The sequence below is a fragment of the Cyprinodon tularosa genome, unplaced genomic scaffold (assembly GCF_016077235.1).
Source record: "Cyprinodon tularosa strain WSP-4 unplaced genomic scaffold, ASM1607723v1 ctg785, whole genome shotgun sequence".
NCBI classification, from domain to species: Eukaryota; Metazoa; Chordata; class Actinopteri; order Cyprinodontiformes; family Cyprinodontidae; genus Cyprinodon; species Cyprinodon tularosa.
Window position 1 is genome coordinate 267,920 of NW_024039546.1, and position 12,990 is coordinate 280,909.

General features: G+C 37.0%; 1 protein-coding gene across 2 annotated transcripts in view; it reads left to right on the plus strand.

The window, feature by feature from the left end:
- sv2ca (synaptic vesicle glycoprotein 2Ca) overlaps nucleotides 1–12,990 on the plus strand; it is a 45,756-nt gene that overhangs the window by 23,919 nt on the left and 8,847 nt on the right. For both annotated transcript variants that reach the window (XM_038270973.1, XM_038270975.1), the window contains exons 5-11: nucleotides 7,103–7,236; nucleotides 7,671–7,760; nucleotides 8,787–8,897; nucleotides 8,984–9,072; nucleotides 9,303–9,467; nucleotides 9,627–9,760; nucleotides 11,796–12,002. In XM_038270973.1, coding sequence (XP_038126901.1) covers nucleotides 7,103–7,236; nucleotides 7,671–7,760; nucleotides 8,787–8,897; nucleotides 8,984–9,072; nucleotides 9,303–9,467; nucleotides 9,627–9,760; nucleotides 11,796–12,002 — 930 coding nt within the window. The remainder of the gene's footprint in view (nucleotides 1–7,102; nucleotides 7,237–7,670; nucleotides 7,761–8,786; nucleotides 8,898–8,983; nucleotides 9,073–9,302; nucleotides 9,468–9,626; nucleotides 9,761–11,795; nucleotides 12,003–12,990) is intronic.

The following is a 12,990-nucleotide window of genomic DNA, read 5'->3' on the forward strand; positions in this document are numbered from 1 at the left end:
ATCGAGTATAAAAACGAATGCTACAAATAGTTTGAAACAGAGAATTAGTGCATATCAACGGAATCTCAAAAACTTGTTGTTTCTGTGCTGGAAGTAAAAGAGCTGCAGTCAATGCCACAAACTGAAGTAGGCGTCATCTAGTTTGTCTTTGTCAAAGTAGAAAAGCTTCTAAGATTAAAAAAGGGAAAGGAGATATGTTTTAAAACAATAGCATACAAAGAACTGTACAAAGCACTCAAAGCAATCTTAGGGATCCACCATGCTCACTTTATCATTATCGTTCTGCTCACTTTATTGTTATTTATATCATATATATAAGGCTGAAACAATTAATTGGATTAATCATGATTAATCAATTATTAAAATAATCATCAGCTAATTTAGTAATAGATTAATCATTAGCTAGAGTGTAGAGACTGTAAAATATGTCTTAGCCGACAGAGCGACCCACTTGTAGCAGTAATTACATCTATATATATATATTTATAATAATAATAAAAAAACTATATAAAAAAGTTTTAGTTTCACCTGGTCTAATTTTGTAAAAAAATCAACTTTAAGGAACCTTTTGCTATCCGATTATTAATCAAGTATAATCGACAGGTTAATCAACTTGCAAAATAATCGTTAGTTGCAGCCCTACATATATATTATATAGACAGCTTGTTGCAGATAAAATCAGCAACAAGCTGTCTAAGTGCCACTATCATGAAATCCAATTCGCCAGCTTAATTTATCTCTGTTTCCTTTTGCTATTTAATAAGCTATTTTGGGAAATGTGTTTAGACAAATTTGTTCTTAAAGTTTACAATGTTGGAATGTATTTAGCGGTAAATGCAACATCCATGGTGAAAAGCATCATTAAGTCTTAAAAACTACAATGTTGCAGTGATACTGAAAGGCTAGTAACATACACACAATATATATGATGCTTAGCAATAAATGATTTATCTTGCACAGGTTACAAAGGTAAACGAGTCATGCTTCATATTGAATCTCCTCTATCACAGTGGTTTTATTTGTTACTTAGTATCTTATAATCTTATGCAGGAGGGAAACTTTCTTCATGGATGGCTCTACTTGAAAAGATATGTTAGTTAATGCCATGAATTATTTAAATAGATTAGGATGAAACAGATACACACAGCAGGTTATGTACTAATTATTGTGTAAAATCTTCACCATTCTTAATGGGTTTTAAGTTGAATATTTATCTCATCTGTAATATTTGATCAATTTATCCATTTGTGGATAAAGAGAGATGCTTAACTTTGGAGTAAATTCAGTTTCAAAATTGTTCAGAGATCATCCATCACTAATATTATGGGAAAAAATTGCCTTCCCACTCACTTTTTTAGCCTGCATTATTTCATTATGGGATTTAATAACTGTTCATTTTGAAAAAAAAAAAAAAAATGTCTTCCCTGAGAACAAAACTCTAGAGAGTTTTGCAGCTTTTAGAGCAATGTTATATTCTCCTCTATCGATATTACATAGCCAACACAGCGCTGCTCAAGCTGCAAGTTCACATCACCTGCAGGGTAAGTTATCTAATGTGACTGCTATTGGCTCTACAAACATTTGGAGTTCATAGGTTTGCCTGATGCCTGCGCTTAGCCTCAGAGCACACAGGGTGGGTTTCTTGTTGTTTAAAATGGTTTGTGCAGCATACCCAACAGTTTGGTCTCAAACGCGAGACCAGAGAAAAACAACAAACTACGAAAAAGCCAAAGAGATGTGAGTGTGTGGGTCTCTCATTCTGTGTGATTCCACAAATACATCAAAAGAATGAAAAAGTCATAAAGTAATTCTGTAGAAAATGGAGGAACTATTATGCTTTTCTATACGATTATTGATTAATTGAAACTTCTGCAATGTTTACAAATATGGGAATCAAAATTCTGAAGAGCTCTGGAGGTGTCAGTCATAAGCATTGATTATAATGGCTCTATTATATGTAGAGTGGAAATAGAGCAAGTCTCTCCCAGAAAATGCCAACATCAGAATGAGACTACAATGAATAAATAGGTACAAAATCTTACATACCTTAGTCCACTATTAAAGTCAAAACCAGATTGAGATATTTACATTCTTAGGATGGTACACATAATGTTCAAAGCACTGAATGCATTTGGAGGATGTGCATGAAAATCTGCAGGAATTCTCCACTAGTAAAAGCTTTCAATCAGGCTTCCTGAAATTCAAGCCCTCGAGGTCCGTAGTCCTTCACCAGTTAAATGTCTCTGCTTACATACACCTGAATCAAATAGCTTAAATGCCTCCCTGGTATGCACACAGGTTATCTGAAATCCTGCTAGTTATTATTACTAATTACTACTGTTACTAATGATTATTACCTCAGCTGACAATGAGAGACAAATCTAAAAGGTGCAGGAATCGGACCTCAATGGCTAGAATTGAAGATTCCTGCTGTAAACTAAAAAATGCTCCTTCGATCCTGCAGTCACAGCAATATTAGATGAATACTTACACTGCAGGTGATCCTCAAGGGGATGCAAATATATAGTGAAAAGGGAGAATGATTCAGCAACTATGATGAAAAATAATAGGCACAATACTATAGGAAGGAAGGAAGGAAGGAAGGAAGGAAGGAAGGAAAGAAAGAAAGAAAGAAAGAAAGAAAGAAAGAAAGAAAGAAAGAAAGAAAGAAAGAAAGAAAGAAAACAAAACGAGACAAACGAACACAGCAGTAGTTGCCATTTCTCCAGACATGTAGCCTGACTTCCTGCCACTGAGGTTTAGTTCTTCACTCATACTTATGGAAATCTCATTATAGGAATTAAGCAGATGATTATCTAAGGATGCCTGAGTCAGCCATCTTAGGGTGACATGGAGAGATGAATTAAAGGTGAATGTTTGGATTGATGGATGCATCCATGTTTGATCCACAATTTAGGCTGCAAGCTGGCTAGGGGGTTTGTTATAAAATGATTTATCAATAGCAATGTATTTATTCCGTCTATCAACCTTTGCTTTCTGGACCTTTTACTAAAGGAAATCATTTTAATGTGTTAAGTGGGATGTTGAAACCTCACATTTGTATTCTTAGGGGCTGATCCTTAGAGATTCCAAATCAACAGTCAACACTTGTTTGTACGTGCAGAAAGTGCTGCAGGTGATCTACAGGCATTGCCCACGCAAATTTGAAGATGTTCACATTTCTTAAAAGTTGTAGTCTTACTGTTTTATTTATTTTTTTCTACGTGCTTTTATCATGCTGTTGTTGCATCATTCTAACCCTTGCACTGTTGTTTTTGTTATAAGATTTTTGGACAAGAAAGACTCTAAAAGTAATTTCATTTATCCAAAGGTTTACATAAATATTATCCAGACACAAGATTTAATGTGTTTTAAAAGGGAATCTTAAGAGCAAGGTAATAAGAAAAGTTTAGCATTCACTTCTTTCTGAGTCAATGTAGGATCACATTTCACTGGGAACATATAACGGTGTCTATCAGTTTAGCAAATGGTTTATACATTCCTAATCTGTTATCACCAATTTTCATGAATTGCAGCATAAATTAAATTGAAGTTGTTAGACTCTTAGGCTTTGCTTTGCTCTGCTTTGGGTGAACATAGAGTCTTCCTGCCATGATGGAAGCTGAACCTCTGGCTCAATTTCTAGTCTTCTTCAGCCTCTAACAGATTTTTTTCCAGGAGATTCCTGTATTTTGCTCTAATCCTCTTCATATAAAGTATAATTATATTTCCTCTAAAATCTGAAGAAAAGAAAAACTAAGAAAAACGGCATCCTCCATCTTGTACCATGGGGTTTGTGTATTCAGAGAACTATTCCCTGTTAATGGACTAATCCAAATCAAGCACCCTCTTGCATTATTGTTCTCTGCATAGCTTGCAGGAAACTGCAGATAACGTTTTTTAGTGTCCTTACTCAACGGTGACTTTCTCTTAGCTTCTCTTCTTTATATTTGTGATTATTGGACTGTACAATTAATGGTTTTTGTTGTCAACAGAGTCTTCCACCTGAGCTACAGCGCAGTAGTACAGTGTTTTTTTCTTAGCAGTTTCTCTGATTAATACTTACCTTGCCCAGCTTGTCAGGTTACAAACATTATGACTTGGTAGATTTGCTGTTGTTTCATAGTCAGTCAATGTGGATTTCTAATTTAACAAGAAGAACTAATACACTGAGATTTACCCACATAAGGTGGGCAAAGAGGTGTCAACACTTCTTGATTTCTCTTGTCTCTTTCAGACTGCCCCCCCCATCCCCTCTCTTTTATTTCACGTTGTGAGGGCTCAGATCAACCAGAGAAGTTCCTGCTGTGATGTATATTTAAAAAAAGAAACTGTGAAGAAAGAATTCAAATATGAATTTTTCAGCATATTTCTCCATAAAACTCTTTCCATGGACGACAATGGAAAGGAACTCAATGATGTTTGATGTGGGTCTTTTGGGATGAAGCAATATGAACACTAATGATTAAAATACCATGAATATAAGAACATTCTTTTGTCTTTCAAATGCTATATATATCAGAGCATTACACTACATGTAATATGTTAACATCTTCCTTTTTTTGATAACCATTTTGTCTTTACAATTTAAACAAAGTCTGTATGAGGATCTAGCATGGAACTTATTCCTGACACAGCTTTTGATAACAGTTGTTTTTAGCTGCTATCAGAGCTGGATTTTAACACGCTGTAGGATTAATCCTAACCAGCCGTTTTCTGGCAGAACCATTAGCATTAAACCACCCCCTCCCTACCCTGTGGCTCCCCTCCTACGCCTGTTGATGGATAATGGTGTCGTTTTCCCTTTGGAGCAGTATCTCCATGTGCCACGGTCTGTGGAGAGACGTGGGAGGTCACGATGAGCATGAGGGGCCCCCCAACTTTTCTGCATCCTGTTGAATTTTTTTTTTCTTTTTTCAAAAAAATTGAAGTCACGAAGAACACTTGCATAAGTTAGCGTATCACAGACTTCACATTGTCCATTCTGGGTGTTTTTAAACCTACCTTATATTTCTACGGTGGCCGGGAAGTGCAAACCAACAATACAAAATCTGAAACACTTTTACAAATGTTTTTAATGTTTGAAAAGTTCAACCAAAATGGTTTGACAAAACAGCAAATCTGCAGACGAAAAAAGGAATTCAATGATTGAATCTATTTGTTGAATTTTTAAAGCAACACATCGAGATAAAAATTGATAAAATGTAAATGTAAAATGTTCTGTAATTTTCTACTCTTTGTGGAATGGTTTTTACATTTAGAAATAAAAATAGGTGTCTTAAGCTCCAATAAAATGGAGAGAATGCAATGGATGACTTGCATAATTAATTATTTGTGTTTTTTGTAGGTGGGGAATTGACATGATGTTATGTTGTGTCAGTATAATTTGTCTGTGCTTTTATTCTGTCAGTGTGTATACCCACACATTTTTAATCGTGCCGTTGTGTGTATTTTTTCCCATTGCTTTTTGCAATGATTAATGACTCTCAAAGACTGCCTGTGGGATGAGATCAGGTGCAACAAGATTTAACTCAGCAGAAAACACTCAATTCTATTCCTACAAATTCAATTAAACAGTCCCTGTGGGGTTTTTTCTCCTTTTACTCTGCTTACCCTGCTGACTCATTCCTCTCTGAGTGTTCCCATCACTCGGCTCAGTCAGAGAGCTACCATACAAATGAATTTTTTTTCAAGCCTTTTGTTTTGCAGTTACTCTTAACTCCAAATCTATAGATTAATGCTTGGTATCAGCATACAGTATGTTTTCAGATTTGTTATGTACGTTTGTGCATTTAAATATTCAAACCCTTGGGAAAAGATATATGTTGAAGAATGGCCTGGAAAAAAATTATTTTATTGCAGTAGAACCAATTTACACTTAAAATTATGAATAATTCAATATTTTAAGGTTTATAAGTTGGTAAATAATACCATGTTCTTTTTTTTTGCCTGGATTAGTTAATTTCAGTTTAAATAGATACATAAAAAGTTGATCAGATTATCTAGATGTCTTCTTTTGATAAAATAATACCTTATATTCTGCTTTTCAAAATGGGAAACACAAGAAAAGGCAGAGGCACTCCAGGTAGTGACCAGAGTCATAAGTCAATGAGATTCCAGTTGGGGTAGGATAAGAACAGGACCAGGAATGGCAGGCGATGCAAACTGGCACTGGAACAAACCTTTTGCATGCAAGTAGTGGCGCCTCCAGAAATATTTTATAGGGGTGGCCAGATGGGGCCACTAAAACTAAAAGCCATAATTTCAGGATCTGAATCTACAATTGTATTAAACCTGCCTGTAGAAATCATAAAGACTTAAGTAAACACCTACTCATATCTTGGATTATTGTGTGATCTTAAATGTTATGTTGCTGACTGTGCATAATGGAATGAAATGCTAAACTGATGCTAATCCAATTTACACTGGCGAGTGGGGTGGCCACGGCCATCCTGTGCAATGCCCTGGCCACCTCCTGGTGGCACCACTGCATACATGGAGACAATCTGGTGAAGAATGACTTAGGGATTCAGGTGTAAATAGGCAGAACAACAGCTGGGATGGATGAGGACGATAAGGAGAGAGCGAGGTGGATCCTCTCAAAGTAGGGCCCAATAACAACCAAACATTTTATTTATTGAAGTAGATCCAAATACAAATTCCCTGGTTTATTTTGAACGTTTTTCATGGTCTTGCCCCATCCTATGTTAGACATTTATACAGTACACCCTCCTAATCTCAGATCAGTTGTTTAGCACCTCCTCAGTAACAAAGCAGAATCCATGAGGGGCTATACTTTGCCTGTAGCATACAACCTCTCTTTTAAATCTTGATTTTGACACCGTTGATGCTAAGATGATAATTTGAGCTTATTTCATATTCTGTTGATTGTCTTCCAGTTTATTTATGTACCACAAATACTTCTCAGTATTCTGCCTTTTTTTTTACTCTATTTTTTTCTTTTGTTACGTTTTCTTTTAATCTTCTGTTGAGCACTGTTGTCCTGTGCTGTACTTAAGGTGCACGGCCAATAAGAGTTCATCATACTTGATATAAATAAAACAAAATAATTTGTAATGTAACGGTTTTCTCCGAATTGCAGGTTGGAGCTTCAGCATGGGGTCAGCCTACCAATTTCACAGCTGGAGGGTTTTTGTCGTTGTTTGTGCCCTGCCATGTGTGTGTGCTGTGGTGGCTCTCACCTTTATGCCAGAAAGCCCCAGATACTACCTTGAGGTAATGAGTCATTTCTGAGTTTCTAACTAGCATTTAACCTAATATTGCTCTGCTATACATACTGTGTCAGTTATTTCTATAACTATGTTGTCCAAAGGTCATTAAGACGATAAAACAGTAACATAACAACAATTTAATTATGTATAGCGGTAGATATTTAGCCAGACTAAAACTGTGAGTCATGCAAAACTGTTAAAAAGGCTTTTCTGCTTGTTTGGGAAACACAACTATAAAGATGTGTGACAGTAGGTTGGCTGCAGGAGGATCAATATCCTTTGAAGAGAAGTGAGTCACCGCTGTCGTGACTCTCATCACTGAGATATCAAAGGACCGTATTCATGTACAGTAATTGCTGATGTCAAGTTGTTGCTGCGAGATGTGTTTCATCCTCCATGTCACCAGTTTTTGTTTTTTTCTTCTCTCCTGCCTGACAGGTTGGGAAGCACGACGAGGGCTGGATGATCCTCAAGCAGATCCACGACGCCAACATGAGGGCACGTGGGCTGCCAGAGAAAGTCTTTACTGTGAGTGTTTGTTACAGATGTTTCACAGACTCGGTTGGGCTTTCCTATACTTAAGGAAGCAAAGAGGCTTATTTTCTGCCACCACAGGGACAGGTTTGAATTCTTTCACCATACAGGATCATGTCTGAATTACGACAGGGTCTGAAAGCTGTTTCTTGTCATTCAGACTTATTTGGTGCCTGAGCTGCATTTAGGGAAAGCTGCTTAGTCAAGACAAGTTTCTTGAATTTATTCTGCACTACATATGCATGTTTTAGACTCTTCACTGATAATGAAAATGAATCCAAAACCCAAATGATCATAACAAAGAGAGGCCCAGCTAACTAGAGAAAAAATAAAGCTACCGTACTAAAAGGTCTTGGTTACAGATTTCCACAAGCAATATACTGAACCATATGTATATAGCCAACATGTGGAAAATGGTGTTCTGGTCAGATTGAACCAAGATGAAACATTTTGGTCGATGTGGAAAATAAACTATCTGTGAATATCACTCGGAGACACAACATTGTGTGTTTAGTGTTGTGTGTTTAGTTTAAGCAGCAGGGAAGCTGGTCAAAGTTCATGGGACCAGCACTAAAAACCAGAAGGGAAAGCTTTTAATTTGGTGACCTCTAAGCTCTGGAACAGCCTTCTTCTGAGAATCAATTAATCTAACTGCTGATCAATTCAAATCTCTGCTGAAAGCAAATTTCTTTTCAGTGGTTCCCAGGTCCTTTATAAAAGTACACATGTGTGGTTGTGATACTTTCATGCATTATTTGTGATTCGTTTATGTTGTTTTGCTTTTTATTTTATATTATGCAAATCTCTTTGGTCAGCTCTATCATCATAGCCGCACCTACTGGACACATTTTTATACATCCTTAGTCTTTATATTGAAGCTACTAAATGTATTTTTGCTGTTTACCAACTATTTCAGATATTCTAAGATATGGATGCATGTCACAAGAATAATTAATCAAACCTGAATTTCACAATGTTTCCATTCAATATTTATGATACTTTACCATGCTAAATTATCAGGTGAACAGGATAAAAATCCCAAGACAGTTGGATGAATTGGTTGAAATGGAAACAGGATCAGGGAACCCAGTTTCCAAAGGTTTCTTCAGGATAAAAGCTGAAATTCATGGGGTAAATATATCTGCTTTTCATCATCCCCTCTGTCATAATATCAATGAAAAACCCCATTATAGCGTTGCTTTTCATTTTCATTTTAGATATATCTAAACCTCATGAAGTGCTTCAACTACCCTATGAAGGAAAACATGATGCGCCTGGCAGTGGTTTGGTTCACGCTGTCCTTTGGGTGAGACGTCTTTCTGTTTAAAAAACAAGGGCTGCATCACAGCTCTGTCCTCTTTTCTCTCAGCCCTGCAAATGTTGAATGTAGAGATCAATTACAGATTATGGATCAATAAGGATTCACGGAGAGTCATAAAGAATGAAAAAAAGGAAATAGCTTTTTTCAAAATTTATGTCTGTTGGTCTTGTCTGTCTTTTTCTATGTTTTAAAAAGCAGTGTCTCTTTAATTACAGGTATTATGGTCTGTCTGTTTGGTTCCCTGACGTCATCAAACACCTTCAGGCAGATGAATATGCCTCTAAAGTGCAGATCCACAATAATGAACGCATTGAAGATTTCACCTTTAACTTCACCCTAGAGAACCAGATCCACAAAAACAGCATTTTTATTCAAGACCAGTAAGATATCACCTCAAAAACATTAGCAATCGTTGCCAAAATATTTCGATTGTAGTTACTTTTGAGTATGAATGCTGTATATTCATTATAAAGCATAAGTAATTAAGTTACTGCACCAATGCTTATTAACCTTTGGACATTTAAATGGTTCTTCTTTAGTTTCGTCAATATGAAGCTTAAGTCCGTCACCTTCATTGACTCCACGTTCAGAAACTGTTACTTCGAAGATGTGACGTCGGTGGGATCCTTGTTCAAGAACTGCACATTTATTGACACTTTCTTCTACAACACAGGTGGGAACCTGCCTTTACTTTTAAAATGAAGAGGATAGGTGAACATTGAATACTGGCAGAACATTGATGTGTTAGTTTTTTATACGGTGGCCCTGAAGTGCAAACCATATCAACAAATCTTTAAAATATGACTGCAAAGTAAAGAACCCAACAGAATTTTCAAACACGCAGCGACATATTGAGAAGCACAACATTTTCAAAAACACAACAGTATATTCAGAAACAAAATGACTTTTTCAAAAACTGTACATTTTCAAACACACATAAAAAAAAAAAAAAAAAAAAATGTCAGAATGGCTTCTGCTAGGTTAAGGTCACTGTCATTCTGAAAATGTGTTTCCGAAAAGGTGTTTTTAAAAAACATTGCTGGTGAAAAGATAACAGCCTCATTCTGAGCGTGGAGAAGATGAAGGAGATCATTGTCGTCTTCAGGAAGAACTGGCCTAACCACGCTCCACTGCTCATCAACAGCTCACGCAGCACCACATTCCTATAGTCCTCACCTGGACTATAAACACCTCCTCACTGGTCAAAAGGGCACAAAAGCACTTGTACTTCCTGTGGAGGATGAGGAGAGCCGACCTGCCCCCACCCATCCTCACCACCTTTTACAGAAGCACCATAGAGAGCATTCTGACCAGCTGTCTAACTGTGTGGTGTGGAGGTTGCAGCACCTCAGACTGGAAGAAAGTGAGGAGAGTGTTGAGAACAGCAGGGAGGATCATCAGGGCTCCCCTTCCCTCCTTTAAAGACATTTCATCCCAGTGCTGCGTGTCCTGAGCCCGTAACATCATCAATGACCCCTCACACCCCCAACATGGACTGTTCTCCCTGCTGCCCCCTGGGAAGAGGCTTTGCAGCATTAGATGCAGGTCCAGCAATTACTGCAACAGTTTCTTCCCCGCTGCCATCAGTCAGCTTAACTGTTGAAAAAAACTCTAAATCATGTCACAGACTGCATCACACTGATAACACCAAACCAAAAATACAGCATATTTGCACCATATATAATAATGACTTCCATATCAATGTGTTTTTTGCACCATGTTTTTCTCCCATACTGTTTACATTTGATCACTGCAGCACTTTATGAAACGGAAATGTTATTTTACTGTCTGAAAAGCTGTACTAAACAAAATTTCGTTTTGTATACACTCTGTTTATACAATATGACAATTTAAGTTGTCTTAGTCTAGGTCATTCTGAAAATGTTGTGTTTCCAAAAAAAGTGTTTTTAAATAATGCTGCTGCTTTTTTGAAAATGTTGCTTTTTTAAATTTCTCGTTGTGTTTTAAGATTTGTTGATGTGGTTTACACTTCAGAGCCACACTACCACACCCAACGAGATCAATTTTACAGAACTGTGACCAAAGCCGATTTTTCAACCGAAAGAAAATCAACGCTCATCCTGCACCTTTCTTCTCTCTACACTTAAATCTGAGAGTAAACTAATGGGTTATGCTGAAGGAAAGATTTGGAGACAGTACATTCTAGAGAGGCATATGCAGAATGAACAAAGATCCTTCTTTCTCTGAGTCCCATGTTTCTAAAATGTTACGGTTCATGATCTCTTTTCCCGACCCCAGGAGTGGACTTTGTTGCAAATATACATTCAGGACTTTTTTTGCAATTCCCTCTGTGTGTTTGGATTAGAAGAAACCACAATATGTAATTTGCCCATAACAATATTAAATATTAGGGGAAAATCTTTAAGTATTAAAATATCGAATCCACTTCACGAAATGTCTCAGCAAAATAAATCCAAAATGCTTTTTTCTTATTCATGACAAAACATGGAACCTTCTACATTTTCAATAACATGTCACTGGAATCAGTTTCTATAATCAACATACAAATTCTTACTCTAGCACAGAAACATGTTTGCCCTGTTGGAGCTGCAGTCTTCCAATTAATGATAAGATGACTGAACATTTTTGAATTAATATTTACACAAGGAAGGCCTTATGTTTTGTCATTACTGCTTTTCAGGTCACCAGATAACCATACGTTCTGCTTTGCTTTGTTCTCTCTGCAGATATTGATGATTCCAAGCTGGTAGAGGGTACAGAATTGATCAACAGCACTTTTACCCACAACAAGACTGGCTGCCAGATGACCTTTGATGATGACTACAGCGCCTACTGGGTTTACTTTATCAACTTTCTGGGAACACTGGCTGTTCTTCCTGGCAACATTGTGTCTGCACTTTTGATGGACAAAATTGGCCGTTTGTCCATGTTAGGTAGGATATATGGTTGAATAATAAAACATGCGTTCTTCTTTCACTCTCTGTTGTTTAATCAGCACAAGTTTTTATAGATGTCCTCAATAGTTAGAACAAAAACTATATGACTTGGATCGTTTGTCTTTGGTATCCTTCCACATTCTTCTCAAAGTAATTTCCTGGATATTTGCCCCATTTTTTCTGATGTCTATCAACACGTTTCCTGCCCTGCCTATAATATTTGACTGAGATCAGAGATTAATGATGTCCTGATGTAAGCTACATACTCTGTTGTCCGTTAATCACTTTATAACTAATTCAGCAGTATAAATGGGGTCCTTTTCCCTTTAGAAGACTGTAGCCCTCAGCTCCTAAGTCCTTTTAATTTGACGGGCCACGCCCTGTGCGACATCACCCCAACTCTATTTACCTGCGGAGTCAGAGTGCCACTCCCTCCTCCATTCCCCACCTGTGGCTGTCGCATGCTCTGTTGGCGTCTCGTTTCAAAAAAAGTTACTGGATCTTCCTAAAGATCTAATATTATAAGCTGTCTTTTGGACTCGCTTCTCTCTCACAACTTGGGCCAAACCGCTCATGTTGTCTTTCATTAATACCACTACACAGACGGAGATCAACTTGTCATCCCTGCAACGGTCAGGTTTTTTTTTTATGCCAGAAAAAGGACATCACCCTCACTACAATCTGGTTCACAACAACTTTTTCTTTTTCTAATTCAACTGAAGATGGCGAGCTAAGACCTCTACCTGTGCGGTAGGATACAGACTCTTCTTTCCTATAAGGATAAAAACTATTCTCTTCTCAACCCTGGATTACCATAGCGTATGGACTAATAATCTAACCTAACTGAACCTTGGGGACAATTAATCAAAAACTGTTTTGTTATTAATGTTTGTGTGTTTGTTGTTTTTTTTGTGTGTGTGTCTTGGCCACTTTAATACAAAACTAGTTAAACCTTATTTTTGTCTCTGTGATTATTCACACCTCG